Source organism: Pseudophryne corroboree, chromosome 7 (assembly GCF_028390025.1).
Source record: "Pseudophryne corroboree isolate aPseCor3 chromosome 7, aPseCor3.hap2, whole genome shotgun sequence".
Taxonomy (NCBI): domain Eukaryota; kingdom Metazoa; phylum Chordata; class Amphibia; order Anura; family Myobatrachidae; genus Pseudophryne; species Pseudophryne corroboree.
This window is the reverse complement of record NC_086450.1, coordinates 275448051-275466275: the sequence shown is the minus strand read 5'-3', so window position 1 is coordinate 275466275 and position 18225 is coordinate 275448051. Positions and strand designations below refer to the sequence as shown.

The following is an 18225-nucleotide window of genomic DNA, read 5'->3' as shown; positions in this document are numbered from 1 at the left end:
CAATCACACTCCGATCACCAGAACGAAGAAAAAACCTCGTAATTCCGTGAGTAAAATACCAAACTTCTTAACAAATTTACTTGACGCAGCCGCAGTGCGAACATTGCGCATGCGCAGTTAGCGGAAAATCGCACCGATGCGAAGAAAAATAACGAGCGAACAACTCGGAATGAGGGCCAATATACAGTACTTTACTTCTAGGGACTGTTTATGAACAATAGAGATGAAAAAAAAATCTGAATTTTTGCCTCTTTTTCGTTCCAGCATCACGCAAAAACTACTGGATGAATTTGGATGGTGTTTTCACTTATTGACCTAGAAAGAAACTGAGGTATGTATGATCTCCATGTGACATCAGGGAAAGGAGCAATAAAAGAAACACCAGACACTTGATATTTGGCGCACTGAATTTGGTGTTCTGATCATGCTGCTGCAGAACTTGACTCCATCCAAGCTATGCTATGGAACTTGACTTAAAGTGACTGCAGAGGAACCTAATTGAGGCAGAGATTCTAATGGGGTTTTGTGCAGGTTAGACTGTGTTTTTACCACATATATACCCCTTATCCCCAACAATTTTCATTTTCAATTCAAGTGCTTGCAATTTCCTGCAAGCATCTGCCTTGCTATGATGATCAATAAGTCGCAGGGGCAAACACTCAAGGCTGCACTGTAGGTGGGGCAGATATAAAATGTGCAGAGAGATTTAGATGGGTTATATTTTTTCTGTGCAGGGTAAATACTGGCTGCTTTTGCATGTAGCCCACAAATACTGGACAGTTTTATTTTTACTATTAGATTTCAGTTTGAACAACCCCCACACAAATCTAAACCTCTCTACACATGTTATATCTGTCCCACCTGCAGTGCAACATGATTTTGCCCAGTTGCTTGTTTTTTTTGCTTTACTAACAAACATGAATCAGTCCCATAATTAGTATCAACCTCCTGACCACATGCAAACAGTTAATTGCAGATTACAATGGCATACAAGACTAATAAAATGTAATTTGTGGAGGATGTCTCATAACAGCTCTATTATTATCCTCCAAGAGAATATTTACTGGATTATAAAGATGTACAGTGGTATAGTACCTTTGTTAGGGATGCCTTTAGCATCCCGGCTGTCAGGATGCCAGTGGTCATGCGACCGATGCCAGAATCCTGACACCACTCGGGAGACAAGTGCTGGAACCGCGACAGCCGACATCATGAAGGTAAGTATCGGGGGTTCTGTTGGGGTTAGGGCATTGAGGGAGTTTAAAGTTAAGGTTAAGCACTAGGAAGGGGTTAGCCCTAGCCACCCTCTCCCCCCCCCCCCCACGAGGTTTTGCTCTAGCCACCACACCCAAAGGGTTAGGGTAGCAGAAGGGGAGTGGGGTAAAAATACTTACCCTCTTCAACATCGGGATCTTTGTTGTTGGGATGCCCCTGTCGGTCATGTGACCACCAGCATCCCGACAGCTGATGTTTCATAGCTAACCATTTTGTTACAATGACCTTCTTGTTTCTGTGGTTTTACAATAACCACTAAAATAAAGCTCCAAGGATTGAGAGCCCTATCTGGATATAACATATAGTGAATACATTATTGTCATCTGCTGTATTCACTATTCACCTAGAGGAAAGGTTGAGGGAAAGTGTTAATACTATTTATACAGATACGTACAGATGTGTCCCTGGTCATCTTACACGCTAGTCGTGGCAATCACAGGTTGTTTGCCAAGGATAGTGTGCCGCGTCCTATAGGGTTGTATGGTGCATACGCTCCTGCGAACGAGACGCACATGGGTGTGGCTAGTCATGATCATGATGCGTACAACCATCCAATTAGTTCTCGGGTAGGATAATCGCGGACATATAGTATCTATATATAAGAAGTATCTTAAGCACAAAACACCACTTTTTCTTGCTGACTAAAGGGTTATTCAGTATGGATTGCAGATTTTGAAAAAAAAAAGCAGAATCTGCAATCCTTTCTTTCACCTGCTGGGGGCTGTCCATCACAAGGCAAGGCCGTCCAGCATGCAGAATGGTCTACCCAACAGCTGCGACCATAATTTAATTGCAGTTGCATCAACTGTAGATGACCCCCTGCAGTCACAGCTAGGCTGCGTATGCAGGAGGTACGCTGCCATTTTTTAGATCGGATTGGCTGCATGTGACGTCATGCAGCCACTGCAAAAATGCCGCTGCCCCATCCTTGTTTTTTACACACTGCCCCCCTCAGTGGTCTATTGCCGCCCCTGCCCGCTCCACGCACATCTCTGCCTGCCAATCAGGCAGAGGTGTCCACACACATTATAAACCAAATGCATTTGGCTGCCGAGCACACGCAGGATGGTACCTGTGCATGTACACTGGCGCTGCTGATGGGGTTATTGCGGTCGCATCGCTTAGCAATGCAACCTGAATAACCCCCATAGGCTTCCATCTGGATATAACAGAGTGATATCAATCTCTTGTATATGTTAAGACCTCTATCCCATCATACTGTAAACCATTTACGTTTTTTAGCCACTGTCATGGAACCTTATGACAAAAGCTATTACAAATTGTATATTGCACACTCACTCCAACTTCAATAAGTTGTTTTTTTATGAAGTTATATGGAGGCAACAGTCTATCATTATGACAGAGAAACATTGACCACTCACTTAAGAGAAAACAATGCACACACCTAAATATGCTCTTTCAATCCCAGCTGTGATTTGAAACTATAGTAAACTAACTATCATTATTCCTGATTGCTACCTTGGTGACATACTGTACAACATTTTATTATCTGGAATGAGTTCATGCATGTAGCGTGTTCTGTAACCAACAAAATAACTTCGAAATGGAAATTAGTCGATATTTTCTCTAACATCTCCACTATTTATTTAATAGAAACTCAGAAATAAATAACATTTTGTACATGTTTTGCTCGCGTTTGTTTTGATATACACTTCTCGTCTTAGTTCAGAACATTATGTTCTTCTTTAGTCATTGATGTCACTCTGTGCAAGACACCAAATGGCATACATTCTTCATAATTAGTGGACACTGCAGAATATAAGTAGATAGTTAAATGTGTATTTCATTTACCTGCATAGTCTGTCCTTGCATAAAGACTGTCTTCTGATTTTGTGGTTGCTGTTGTATTTTCTGTAATAAATAAATAAATAAATGGTGAGGTTATTGGCAGCTGTATTACAACGGGCCTTTATCTGTAATAATTTCCATAAAACAACCAAACTTTTAAAAAGATATGACACAAGACAGGCAAGTTTATATTTTGTACATCGCTACGAACACTTGATGGTGCCATATAAATAAAAGATCATAGACTGGATGTAATGGAGTCCTAGATCGCCGTAGGTGTGGGATGCCGGCCAATCTCTGACATTTTTTTTTAAGGTTCAGTCACTTACAAGGCATTTCTTGTAAGTGACTGCCCCTTAAAAATGTCTGAGATCAGCCGGCATCCCACACCTCCAGCGATCTTGGACTCCATTACATCACACCGAATGATACTATTAATAATAGTAATAATAATAATAATAATACACATTTAATACAAGATCATATATACTTTGACAGACATAACTGAAGCAGAGCTACACCCTAAGGTTCTAATTGTAAAGTGAAGAGGTTCTTTAAAATAAAGTGCCTCCTGTCTTCCTAGAACAGGGGAGCAGAGATAACTAGAAAATGAATGGGAAGGGTGTGGTGCAAGGGGGCACTTCACCCCCCCCCCAGTCCCTGAAAAAAATCAATGTACTGGGTCGCATGGTGCTGTCTAGGGTTACCATGGGCAGTGTGTCTGTAGTCTCTGGATGGAGGTAATACCCTTTTTAGCTGCACCACTTTCTCCCTCCCCACAGTCCTTCTCCAACTGCCTTCTGTGCTCTCCTTCCCCCTGCACCTAACTTCGAACCCTACAGTGTGCAGCTAGTAAGTCTGGGCTGGGCTTCTCCCTTAGCCCCACTTCCTTGTCCCTTCTTTCTCCCCAACTTGGATCCAACTCTCCCTTCCTCGCAGCACCACTTGATCCCCAGCGTTGCACCGCCCAACCCTTCTCTGATTCCGATGAAAATGTACCCTGTAAGAGGGAAGAGCCAAGTCTTGCTCATTATACTCCACATCCTCAGACCGGGGAGGGGGGGGGGGGGGAGCCATGAGTGGATCCTTCAGATCCCTCCGCAATAACATCTAATGACTGCTGATATGATCACTTTACACAGTGCAGGGGCAGGCACCTATCAGAGCACCTGTCCCTGGGTGTGATTTTTAATACATCTGGGTGGATATTAAAAAAAATATATATTATATATTGTGATGAAAGTATTGGTAAGGACCTATATGGGTAATATATTTGTCCTAGTTTTCTGACCTATATGATTTAAAACCCCATTAAAATTTCTATGATTGCAAAATGTCTATAATGCGATCACTTTACTTGTGGTTGATAGCCGCGCAACTGCGTGATCCCATGGATTCCTCATCTTCAATTTTTTGCGGTGTGTAGCCCTTAGATTACAAGCGCTAATTCTCTCAGAAGATGGCATTAGCATTTGAGGCCAAACACTGGAATGCATTACATTTTGTAGCTTGGTAAATTTAGGGGGTACTTCAGACTGCATCGCGGCAGCGGCAGGCAGCGATCGCAGTCTGAATTACAATGTGCAGTGCACACGTGCATAGTAGAGGCAGTCGCGGGGCGGGAGGAGGCATGCCAGTGGTGTTAAAACGCCATTGGCAGGGCGGAATCCGGGCAACGGAGGTGTGTTCAGACCACTGGGGGGGTGGGCTGTGAGGGCTGCGTGACATCACATGCAGCTGCTGCAACCCGGGATGCGGCGGTTAGCCCCCTGCCAGCGCACAAGAGCTGCACTGGCAGGCAGCTACTTGTCAGGTACAAAGGCATCACCTCCATGCGATGCTTTTGTACCTGTGCGTTTTAAGAATATAATGATTTTAACCTGTACATTTCCTGTATCTTTGGAGCACATAGTTAATTACATAATTTCCGGTCAAGGTTCATTCCATCACATAATTTTATTATATATGTGTTAAAGTATAATTTAGACATAATCAATTATTCTCATTACCAATAGACATACTTATTGGTTTAAATAATTGTGGATATATATTGTGTGTTTTTTATCATGTTAGTTGTTTCACCCATAATGCATGTAGAAACTTTCTGTTTTCTCCCCACTTCCCGAACATATGGTATAAATATTGCTTCAGTCCATTCCACTGGTACACCTGGAAAAAGATCCCTGTGGATCAAATGGCATTGGTGCTGAGACCAGTGGACCACTTTAGGATTGCACCAGAGACTATTTTTACCCAGTTTGGCATATATTCTGAAGTTTCTACTATAGGGTTGAGTCCAGACTTTCTTACCTGTAAAGCGACTGATAGTTTATCTCTGCCATTTTCCATCACTATATAGCCCTGTGTGTGATCCATTTTAAACATTTGTATGGAAATTATTATGGAAATTAAAATTTTGGAATAAATGCTTTTCGGTTTCCTGTGGAATTCGTGTTTAAAAAAACCTTGTTAGAATTTTGGAGTGGTGAGAATCTGTACTTACCTTGGTGAAGAGATATAACCACCTTTCTACTTCCAAACACCTGGAGATCTAATTATGAGATTGAGAATTTAAAGCAATACTACACATTGTTGTTTTGTTTTTTCTGTTTTTATTCTATGGTTCCTTTTGGACTTCTCAAACAACTGTGAGGAAGACTATTCGCTCCGATACAGATGATAAGGATCATATGGGTTGTATAAATCATTGTATATCCTAGTGTTATTGTTGTCGCCTTCGAACCTTCACTCTCCTTCTTACTCAATGTTGGAAATATGTGTACAGGTGGTGGTTTGGCACCGTTAAATGTACACACCAGTGGAAACTGATTTGACCCAGGAACATGTCTAGTATGCCTTAACAAGGTACTGTAGTTTATTGTACAGGTGTTAGTATGACAGTTCTCACTGTTACACTGGTATTCTGTACAGAGCAGGGTCCAGACAGATCACCAGCCTGTGACTCTGTCTTTGGGATGTGGTAGCGGTGAAGGTGCTGAAACAGCGGTATCACAGGTAATGTCATTGTTGTCACAGGCCGCCATCACGGTTGTCGTTTAGTAACAGATAGGCCGCATCTTTAGCCAGCTGTTTCAGGTTGCTTTTTGGATATGGACTATTAGAAATTGCAGCAGACTGGGCTGATTTTCACTGTGAAAGGTGCTAGGCTGTAATCAAGCAGGCTGTTTTGCTGCGTTCAGCTGTTTTCAATTGGCTAATTAACTCCTTTTAAATAGGTCTCCTCTTGAACAATCTGTGTCAGTGATAGCTTATCCAGAGCCCTTCATTTGACCAAGGAAGCCAGTTGAAAGATTCTGCTTTGTGAACTCATTTGGAAGATCTTGTTCTGTTCCCCTGCAAGAAGATCCTGCCTAGTTACCAGCTTCAGAAAGATTCCGTTTGGATTACCAGTACAGGAAGATCCCAACCAGTTCCCTGTGGAAAGATTCAATCTGGTTCCCAGACCCAGTCCGTGTGCATCCTGTCAGCTTCTAATTAGCTGCTGCCCGTGCCTGTCCCAGGAATCCAGTGAAGCTAAGTCCTGGTTATTATTTCATTTATCTGGCCGCCGAGGCATATTATTGTGACTGTGCCTAGTTTACACTCTCTGGCTATTACCCATCCTTTCCATCTGTGTGGGTATCCTAGTGACTAGTCCAGTGATTGCACCACTAGCAATCGCATTATTTCTGGTGGTTTACCATCAGTTTCTGTACCGTTAGTCATCAGGATTTAATCTAAATCTGCCTTATCCGCCCCTGTCACCTCACACCACTGTGAAAATCCTGCGGTTCCCTGCTGGCTATATTAGCTCTTACTGTTCGGAGGTTAAGTCCAGAGGGTGGCTTAAGTACCGGTGTGCCTGCATGCTGTGCAGGGTTCACTAACATTATCACTGACCCATAGGTGTTGAGGATGGATCAAAAAGGACCCAAGTCCAGCACAAATTCTGGCAAACCAGATTCAAGGACTTTCCCAGTTGGTGCAGGACCTGGACACCCGTTTGAAACAACAGGATACCAGGTTAAGAACAGCACCCCCCATGCAAGTTTCTGTGCCAGAGCCGAAAATGCATCTCCCAGACAGGTTTACAGGGTACCCAAAAATTTTTGTAAATTTCAGGGAAGCTTCTAAACTTTATTTACAGTTATGACCGGTGTCTTTGGGTTCTGAGGTTGAACGTGTAGGGATAATTGTCTCATTGTTGCAGGGGGATCCTCAGTCATGGGCATTTGGTTTAGATCCTGCGAGCCCTGCCCTGCTAACAGTTGATGCCTTTTTTGCTGAGCTTGGCCTTTTGTATGATGAACCTGACCAAGCAGCTTCTGCAGAAGCAAACCTTTGTGCCCTTCAGCAGGGACAGGGTTCTGCTGAAACATACTGCTCTGACTTCAGGCGTTGGTCCAGTGACTGTGGGTTGAATGATGCAGCTCTCAGAAGTCAGTTTAGCTTAGGACTGTCAGAGCAATTTAAGGATATTTTTGTGCACCATCCTGTTCCAGAAACCCTTACCTCTCTCATGAAACTCACTATTCAAATTGACAGAGAGCACTCCCGAGAGAAAGAGGGCCACCTCCTTGTTCATCCTCCTCTGCCCTCACTTTCACCGGACGATGCTGTTGAGCCTATGCAGATTAGGGCTCTGTGGTGAGGAGAGGGACAAGAGGAGGAAGGCCAGCCTCTGCCTCTACTGTGGCGGTAGGGGACACATTGCCCAGCAAAGGCGGGAAAAGCTAAAGTCTAAGTGGGGTGGAAGAGATCCACTTAGGCACTTATTTGTCCTCTTCCAAAGACTCATTGTTGTTACTGGCCCAGCTGGAATACAAGGGGCAATCTGTTCCTGTTTCCGCTCTTGTAGACAGCAGGGCAGATGGTAATTTTCTTGATTTAGACCTTGCCCGCACTCTTCGGATTACCTCAGTCAAGTTGAAAGCTACAGTTTCTATGTGTGGTTTGGATGGTCAGCCTCTATTGGAAGGCAAGATTCGTTGGCAGTCTCCACCTCCCCAACTTTCTGTAGGGGATTTACATTCCAAAACTATTAGCTTCTATTTGGTCCACTGCCCGTTAGTCCCTCTGGTTTTGGGGTATCCCTGGTTGAGGTCTCATAACCCTGTGTTTTCATGGAGTTCTGGGGAGTTGGCAAAATGGGGTTCCTCCTGCTCTCCTGGTTGCTTAACCAGGGTTAAAATGTATTACTCCCAGCGCTTGCTCAATATCACACATACAGCTTGAAAATTGTTGAATTAATTTTTGTTTTATTTATAGACATGTAAATAAATATTGGATAAAAAGAATAATTTAAAAGCTGGATAGGTATAACGTATATGTTTAATATATAACAATTAAAATTCTAGAACTCTGAATACCGGTACAAACATATAACAAACAAAGACAAATAGTGAAAAAAAGACGAAAACTTAGGGTTTTGGTGAATAGGGAAAGGTACCAGATGAAAATAGTACAGATAGTTGTGGAGATGGGTAGATACGCTAGTGTGCGTTTTACTCTATCAACCGGTATATATATGTATAGTTTGTTGATGTTATTCTAAAGATGCCAGGTTATGTTATGAAACAAAAGGATTAAAGGTCCTGGGAAAAGTAACAATATTGTTACAGTGTCTCCGTCCAAGAGGGATGTTTGTGCAGGTGGATACAATTTCTCAGTTTTTATATCATTACTCACAGTCTTTGTAGTCAAAAACGGTGCTGTATCTGCACTCCTTCAGGGGATCCTCTGTGTCCTGTTGGATGCCGTTGCTCGTAGCGTGCTGGGGGTGTCTTGCCTGCACTCGTCCAGGTGTTAATCTTTGTGGTCGGAACAGTGCTGTATCTGCACTTGTCCCGGGGACCCTCTGTGTCCTGTTAGATGCCGCTGCTCATAGCGTGCTGGGGTTGCTTGTTCGCAACTCGTCCAGGCGGTCTTTTGTGTTTAGCTCAAAACCTCTTTTTCGGTGGTGTGTGAGCAGGCGCTGATCCGGGGTACGGAGTAGTCGTCTGCCGGCAGCCACGAGCTCGGACTTAGACATTGTCCTCCCGCGGCACAAACCCCATTCAAGTCTGCCGGCAGACGACTACTCCGTACCCCGGTTCAGCGCCCGCTCACACACCACCGAAAAAGAGGTTTTGAGCTAAACACAAAAGACCGCCAGGACGAGTGCGAACAAGCAACCCCAGCACGCTATGAGCAGCGGCATCTAACAGGACACAGAGGGTCCCCGGGACAAGTGCAGATACATCACTGTTCCGACCACAAAGATTAACACCTGGACAAGTGCAGGCAAGACACCCCCAGCACGCTACGAGCAGCGGCATCCAACAGGACACAGAGGATCCCCTGGAGGAGTGCAGATACAGCACCGTTTCTGACTACAAAGACTGTGAGTAACGATATAAAAACTGAGAAATTGTATCCACCTGCACAGAAACCCCTCTTGGACGGAGACACTGTAACAATATTGTTACTTTTCCCAGGACCTTTAATCCTTTTGTTTCATAACATAACCTGGCATCTTTAGAATAACATCAACAAACTATACATATATATACCGGTGGATAGAGTAAAACGCACACTAGCGTATCTACCCATCTCCACAACTATCTGTACTATTTTCATCTGGTACCTTTCCCTATTCACCAAAACCCTAAGTTTTCGTCTTTTTTTCACTATTTGTCTTTGTTTTGTTATATGTTTGTACCGGTATTCAGAGTTGTAGAATTTTAATTGTTATATAATAAACATATACATTATACCTATCCAGTTTTTAAATTATTCTTTTTATCCAATATTTATTTACATGTCTATAAATAAAACAAAAATTAATTCAACAATTTTCAAGCTGTATGTGTGATATTGAGCAAGCGCTGGGAGTAATACATTTTCTGCATCAGTACAACGAAGGTCTGTGGCAACCTTAATTTCTCTCCATAGCAGCTACTCACTTTATACCACCAGGTGAAAGCGCAGTCCTCACAAACCCCCACTTTTAACCAGGGTTAAGCCCAATTCTTTGCTATGCAGTAGTGCACGCAGGGGGGGTTTCTGAGTACCCAGAAACCCCCCCTGAACAGTCAAATTCTATTTTTTTGAGATGGAGACAGCGCCATCTCCATCTCAGTACAAACCGCGATCGCGACCACGGTAACAGAAGCTGCTGCACGGAGCTCTCCTCGGCATAACTCTGTCTCTTCTAAAATTCACAGAAGTGCATGGAAATTTCTGCTCCCTCTCCTGCAGCTGTTTCTCACATTCTGCTGCCCTGGGTATGTGTGTGTGTGTGTGTGTGTGTGTGTGTGTGTGTGTGTGTGTGTGTGTGTGTGTGTGTGTTTTTATGTATATGTGTGTGTACTAATATGTAAATATATATTTTTATAAACACCACATATAGTATATACATGCTATATATTATATATGTGTTGGGATCGGGTTACCGGCGGATCCATGATTACATCCCAATATATATATATATATATATTGCAGAGTTTTCCACTAGCCGTGGAAATTATAGCACTCTCCAGACAAAAAACAATGAAGTCAAAGTAATATTTTTACTCTAAAAAAGGGGCAAAAAAAGTCAAAACAGTTCCACATATAATGGTAATCTCTCACCAACGTTTCGGTCCCCATTCAGGACCTTTCTCAAGGTGTCCAACAATCCAGCTGTGTCACAGAGTCAGAAATGTGCAATATACATGAAGTGGAACCAGACAGGTGGAACATGCCTCCCAGGGCTAGGTTAAATACCCACAAGCCAGGAAGTGATGTCTGATCATTTCAGCTGACATTACTTCCAGGGGTGCGGTCACAACGAGCTGTGACCTGTAACCATGGTAATGGACAGTATCTGGTTATACAACCAATCTGTGCAATGGCCATAAATGGCAGGGATATTATGCAGGTATATATTTGTGTAAAACCACAATCGAAAATAGTTAATGTATCTCCATTTACAATTGGGCATAACAGAGACCTGGTAGTGTACACAAGTAGTATTGTACTAAATGTAAAAAATATGTACCAATGTCTATTACTAAATTGAGTATAAGACTTCCTATACTATATAATAAACAGATCTAACCTTACAGTACCAACTAAACTCGCAAAGACAATATATCATTTCTATATTTCTATGTGTGTTTTAGTTTTTATAAGTTTTTAAGTTTTTAGATTTTTATCAAATGTTTAATTTTTTTTTTTTAAAAGACCAATACATGAACTAATAATCTACCCTATCCCCCTACAGAAAATCATGTATATTGCACATTTCTGACTCTTTGTCTGGAGAGTGCTATCATTTCCATGGCTAGTGGAAAACTGTGCACTGTACTATAGGTTCATCCCTAGGAGGGATGGGGCTTGGATTGGAACTCCAGCGGCTGTCTTTAGGTTGGGTGAGTGTGGGACATTCCTCTTTATATATATATATATATATATACATAGCCAAATGGTCCGGCACTCTCCATAATATACAGTGCTTCAGCCTGGTGCCCTCACAGAGAATCAATGTACAGTGCAGCATTGCGGCACTCCCGGCATATCATAGATTAATGAACACACAACCACCCAGTCGGTTTAATCAGTCAACCGATGCACTTTTGCACTGTATATATATATATATATATATATATATACACATACAGTATATATATATATATATATGTATACATACATATATACGGACACCCCCTCAGTAAATCCTGCGTTTGCCCCTGCTATGTGATTGAGTTTGTGTAAATTCCGTGTGTGCAGGTCAGTAATAAACTACACTGGTATCCAGTATCTGGAATATGCGGATATGTTCTCGAAAAAGGATGCAGACTCTTTTCCACCTCATCGACCCTACGATTGTTCCATTGAGCTGCTGCCGGGAGCATGCCTACCAAATGGTTGATTATACTCCTTGTCTATTCCTGAGACTCAGGCGATGGAGGAGTATAATCAAGAGAATCTGAAAAAAGGGTTCATTCGGCCTTCCAAGTCTCCGGTGGGATTCTTTTTTTGGGCCAAAAAGATGGTGGCTTGAGACCCTGCATAGATTTTAGAGAACTGAAAAAGATTTCAGTCAAGAACATCTACCCCTTACCCCTGATTTCTGTCCTGTTTGATCAGTTGAGGGGGGCAGTACAATGTAGTGCAGGTCAAGGTGGTGGATGAATGTAAGACAGCTTTTAATACCAATTCAGGACATTATGAGAACCTAGTAATGGCTTTTGGGTTGTCTAATGTCCCAGCTGTCTTCCAGTACCTGATTAAGGATGTACTCCAGGAATTTCTAGGTAGATTCATGGTCGTCTACTTGGACGATATTCTAATTTACTCAAACTCAGTTTCACAGCACATGATACAAGTTAAAACTGTTTTGCAGAAGCTCAGAAAACATTGATTGTATGCCAAGTTGGAGAAATCTGAATTTGAGGTATCTAGAATATTGTTTTTGGGGTATATAATCTCTCCTGAGGGCTTTGCGATGGACCCAGTCAAGGTGCGGGCAATCCAGGACTGGGTTCACCCAGTTAACCTTAAAGCCGTGCAATGCTTCTTGGGCTTTGCAAATTATTACAGGCGCTTCATTTATAAGTTTGCAGACAATGCTGCTCCTTTTGTCATTCTTACTAAGAGGGAAGCCGACCCGGAGAATTGGTCCTCAGGAGCGTTGCAAGCCTTTGAGAGACTGAAGCAGTTAAATGGGCATTTGAGGAGTGGCGGCACTGGTTAGAGAGTGCTAGGCATAAAGTGACAGTGATCACTGATCACAAGAACCTCCTTTACATCAAGGTGGCCAGGAGGCTGAATTCCAGACAGGCACGGTGGGCACTTTTCTTTACCCGCTTCAATTTTACGATCACATTTCAACCAGGCCATACGAACATCAAAGCAGATGCACTGTCACATAGCTTTCTGGGTGAACATCGGAAGGAAGTGTCTCCCTTGCCCATACTTCCTCCTTCACAGATTTGTCTAGGAGTTGCCAAGACACATCTTCCCTGGATCCAGGCAGCCCAATCCCAGGCAACAGTTGAAACCCCGGTCGGACGCCTGTTCGATCCCAGGGCCCTCAGAAAGTCAATTCTGATGAAGTTTCATGAAAAGAAGATGGCTGGACATTCAGGGGTGTCTAAAACCCTAGAGTTATTGTCATGCATGGTGTGGTGGCCAACTCTTTCCAGAGACACTAAGGAGTTCATCAGAATCTGTCAAGTCTGTGCCCAGCATAAATCGTCTAGACGTCTCCCGATGGGACAGCTTCTGCCATTGGATGTTCCCAAGAAACCTTGGACGCACATCTCAATGGATTTCATAGTGGAGGTAGCCAGATCCTCGGGGTGTGATACCATCTAGGTTGTGGTGGACCATTTTAGTAAGATTGTCCACTTTGGGCCTCTGTCCAAGTTGCCTACTGCCCAGGAGCTGTCTCACTCTTCATCCAGCACATCTTCAAGCTGCATGGTCTCCCCAGTGACATTGTTTCCAATAGAGGCTTTCTATTTGTAGCAGTGTTTTGGAGGTCTTTCTGTGCCAAGTTATATATTAAGTTGAGCCTCTCATCAGCTTACCACCCCCAGTCAAGTGGCCAGATGGAGCAAATTAATCAGGTGTTGGAGCAGTTTCTTCATTGCTACTCTTCACGACTACAGAACATCTGGGTCGAGAACCTGCCATTTGCAGAATTTGCTTATAATAATGCCCATCAGACTTCATCTGGTTGCTGTCTCAGGGCTAATGCCTTTGCTGATAACACTCCGGCACCTAGGTCCCCCAAGCATTTCAAATCTTTGTGGAAGAAGGTACATTCAGCATTGGATTTCTCTTCCAGGAGATCAAAGTTCTTCTCGGACCTGCATCGGGTACCTTGTACTCTCACAGTGGGTGATTCTGTGTGGTTGTCTACCCGAAACATCAAGTTGCAACAACCTTCACAGAAGGTTGGCCCAAATTATAGTGGACCCTTCAAAATTATCAGCCGCATTAACCCAGTGACTTTCCGGTTCAGATTACCCAATTCTCTAAGGATTTCCAATTCTTTTCACTGCTCGTTACTGAAACCTGTGGGGAGATCTGGAATTTTTAAACCTCATGTTCTTAGAAACATAGAAACGTAGAATTTGATGGCAGATAATAACCACTTGGCCCATCTAGTCTGCCCCTTTTTTTTTTTACCATATTTTTAACTTAAACCTTATTTAATCCTCATTTTTTGGAAAGGATTTCCATATGTCTATCCCATGCATGTTTAAATTGCTCTACTGTCTTAACCTCTACCACCTTTGATGGGAGGCTATTCCACTTGTCCACTACCCTTTCTGTGAAGTAATTTTTCCTCAAATCTCCCCTGAACCTCCCCCCCCCTCCAGACTCAGTGCATGTCCTTGTGTCCTATTGCTTCTCTTCATTTGGAGAATGTTCCCGTCCTGGACTTTGTTAAAACCTTTGATATATTTGAAAGTTTCTATCATGTCTCCCCTTTCCCTTCTCTGCTCCAAACTATACATATTGAAATTTCTTAGTCTTTTTGAGTATGTTTTGTGATGTAGACCATGCGCCATTGTAGTTGCCCTGCTTTGTACAATCTCTAATGTAATAATATTCTTTTGAAGATATGGCCTCCAGAAGTGAACACAGTATTCTAGATGAGGCCGTACCAATGACCTATACAGTGGCATTATCATGTCTTTCTTTCTGCTGCTGATTCCTCTCCCAATGTATCCAAGCATCTGACTAGCCTTCCCCATTGCTTTGTTACATTGCTTACCTGCCTTTAAGTCACCTGAAATAGTGATACCTAGATCCCTTTCCTCCTCAGTAGTTTCCAGTATAGTGCCATTAATACTATATTTAGCCTTTGGATTTTTGAGACCCAAGTGCATGATTTTACATGTTTTGGCATTAAACTGTGATTGCCACACTATTGGACATTCCTCTAGTCTACCTAGATACTCAATCCTTTGTTTTACCCCACCTGGTGTGTCTACCCTGTTGCATACCTTTGTGTCATCTGCAAAAAGGCATATTTTCCCTTTAATGTCAATTGCAATGTCACCAATAAAGATATTAAAAAGCACTGGTCCAAGTACAGATCCCAGGGGTACTCCACTGGTAGCATTTACCTCCTGTGAATGCACTCCATTTACCACAACTCTCTGTTTTCTATCCTGCAACCAAGATCTTATACCTTCAATAATTCTAGTATCAAATCCCAAGCTTTCAAGTTTATTTAGCAGTCTGTGATGTGGAACAGTGTCAAATGCCTTGCTAAAGTCTAGATAAGCTTTATCCACGGCTCCACCTTTATCCATCACTTTAGTCACACTGTCAAAAATGTCAATAAGATTTGTTTGACATGACCTCCCCCCCCCCCCCCCAAGTGAATCCATGCTGTTTGGGATCCTGTAAATTGCTGATTTGAGATAGTCTACAATTATTTCTTTTAAGAGTGTTTCTAGCAATTTCTCTACTACTGATGTAATACTCACTGGTCTGTAGTTGTTTGCCTATTCCTTGCTTCCACTTTTGTGCAGTGGGACTACGTTCACTCTTTTCCAGTCCTCTGGAATTACTCCTGTAGCTAATGATATGTTGAATAATTCTGTCAGTGGTGCTACCAGCACCTCTTTAAGTTATTTTAGTATCCTTGGTTGTATCCCATCTGGCCCCATAGATTTGTCCACTTTCAGCTTTGAGAGTTCTGTTTGGACCTTCTCCTCTGTAAATGCACTTGTTTAATTTTCCTGAATATCCCTGCAACTTAACTGTGGTCCCTTCCCCTCTCTTTCAGTAGTGAATACTGAGCAAAATTATTATTAAAATGATCTATTACATTGTCTCCCTCAACAAGACTCCCAGTCTCTGTATTCAGTTTTATTATTCAGCCTTTTGTTTTTCTCCTTTTGCATATATACCTAAAAAAAGTTTTGCCTCCTTTACCCACTGACTGGGCCATTTTCTCCTCAGCTCAGGCCTTTGCACATCTGATTACCTACTTAGTCTCCTTCTGTCTAATAAGATATATCTCTTTGTCTTCATTATTTTGTATCTGCTTACATTTCCTAAAAACCATCCTTTTTGCTTTCACAATATTTGTTACTTTTGCAAACCGCACTGGCTTCCTTTTTCTTGTGTTTTTCCTAAAACTTTTGATACAAAGGTCTGTTCCTTTTAATATTGCACTTTTTAATGTTTTCCACCTCTCCTGCACTGCTTCCAAGTTCCTCCACTCTGCAAAAGAATCGCTTACACATTTTTCCATCTCTACAAAATCAGCCTTCCTAAAATCCAACACCTTTGTTTTAGTATGGGGTGAGTCAGTGTCTGTCCTTATGCTGAATCATACTGCTTGATGATCACTGGATCTCAGGTTTTCACCCACTTTTACATCCGATATTTTGTCTCCATTTGTAAGTATTCGGTCTAATATTCGGTCTGACCGAGTGGGCTCCCTCATCAATTGGTGGAGGGATGCTCCCTGAAGGGAATTTAAAATGTCCTTACTTCCAGTGGAACTAGCAACAGACACCTCTCAGTTTACATCAGGGAGATTAAAGTCTCCCATGATTATTAGCATAGGTGTGCGCAAGGGGGGTGCCTGGTGCGCACAGGCACCCCCTAATTTCTGGCATCCCGATCTCACATGCCTGATGCAGTGATCGCCGAGCAGGCTGATTACTGTCCCCTCTGCACTGCACCCTGTCAGGACTGCATTACTGACTGGACGCCTGGGTTAATCAAGTGTGCCACTGCCACCGGCTTTCAAACTCCCGACTCCACCTCAATGTACAAAAACAGCGTGATGTGATGTGATTACGTCATACTGCTCGCACGCACACCCGCCACATGCCCACCTCTCTCCTTCTATTCTATGCCAACGCCAGCCACTGATGAGGATCAGCATGCAGCCAGCGTTCCTCTTAGGAAGGCAAATTCAATACTGGCAGGTGGTCTGCAGCTGCATTGACACGTCACTCGTTTTTCCAGCAGCAGCAGTACTAGTCTGCGACTGTCCGTGTCAGTGAGTGACTGACTTGTAAGTAAGCTGCTGCAGCTTGTAGGGGAAAGAGAGGGAGAGCCAGACCAGGCTGAGTAGGAGCAGTGTAATTGCAGTGAGTGCCATCAGGGGTGTTTGTTTGGTGCACACCACAACATCTGACAATGCATCTGCAGTATTAGGATTGGTACAAGGGTGGATATTTACACACCTCTGACGGTGCACCCCCTAATAAAATGTGCTGCGCACGCCTATGATTATTAGCTCTCTTTTTAATGCCATTTTAGTTATGTCCTGCAAAAGGTTCTTGTCCAGTTCCTCTTCCTGCCCTGGCGGCCTGTATATCATGGCAATACGAATAACAGACTTCTCCCCTGTTTCTATGGTCATTTAAAGGGCCTCAGTTTTTTCTTCAATACCTTGTATTAAGGTAGTATTTATGCTTTTTTTACATACATTGCTACCCCTCCTCCAATTCTTCCAGTTCTGTCCTTCCTAAATAAAGTATATCCCGGTATAGCTATGTACCAGTCATGATTTTCATTGCACCATGACTCTGTAATTGCCACAATATCTAGATCATCCCTTGCCATTATTGCAATTAGTTCTGGGATTTTATTTCCTAAGCTCCAAGCATTTGCACACATAGCTTTTAGAGTTTTGTTTGTTCTTTTTTTGTTCCTATCTATGTTCTACTCTCTGCCATTGTTTATTTGGTTTTGATTTGAACTATCTTCTGTTGCTGTGGATATGCTTCCTATTCTCTTTGCCTGCAGAAACAATACCTCTGTGCTGGGGGAGCAGATTGCTTTATCCCTATTTGGTTCACTGCCCCCTCTGTTAGTTTAAAATAGTTTTTGATGAAGCATCCAAACTGTTCAGTTAGTATTCTCATTCCCCTTGAAGATGGGTGCAGGCCATCACTTTTGTATAAGCTCCGATCTTGCCAGATGGCATGACTATGGCCTATAAATCCAAATCTCTCCTCATTGCACCATATCCTTAGCCAAACATTGAAGTTTGGAAGATCTTGTTCTGTTCCCCTGCCAGAAGATCCTGCCTAGTTACCAGCTTCAGAAAGATTCCGTTTGGATTACCAGTACAGGAAGATCCCAATCAGTACCCTGCAGAAAGATTCAATCTGGTTCCCAGACCCAGTC

The 18225-nt window shown here is 42.8% G+C and overlaps 1 protein-coding gene across 1 annotated transcript in view; it reads right to left on the bottom strand.

Annotated features, from left to right (window-relative positions):
- TMEFF2 (transmembrane protein with EGF like and two follistatin like domains 2) overlaps positions 1-18225 on the bottom strand; it is a 1119215-nt gene that overhangs the window by 148661 nt on the left and 952329 nt on the right. Inside the window, exon 7 of the mRNA XM_063934150.1 lies at positions 3088-3147. Within this exon, the coding sequence (XP_063790220.1) occupies positions 3088-3147 (60 nt within the window). The remainder of the gene's footprint in view (positions 1-3087; positions 3148-18225) is intronic.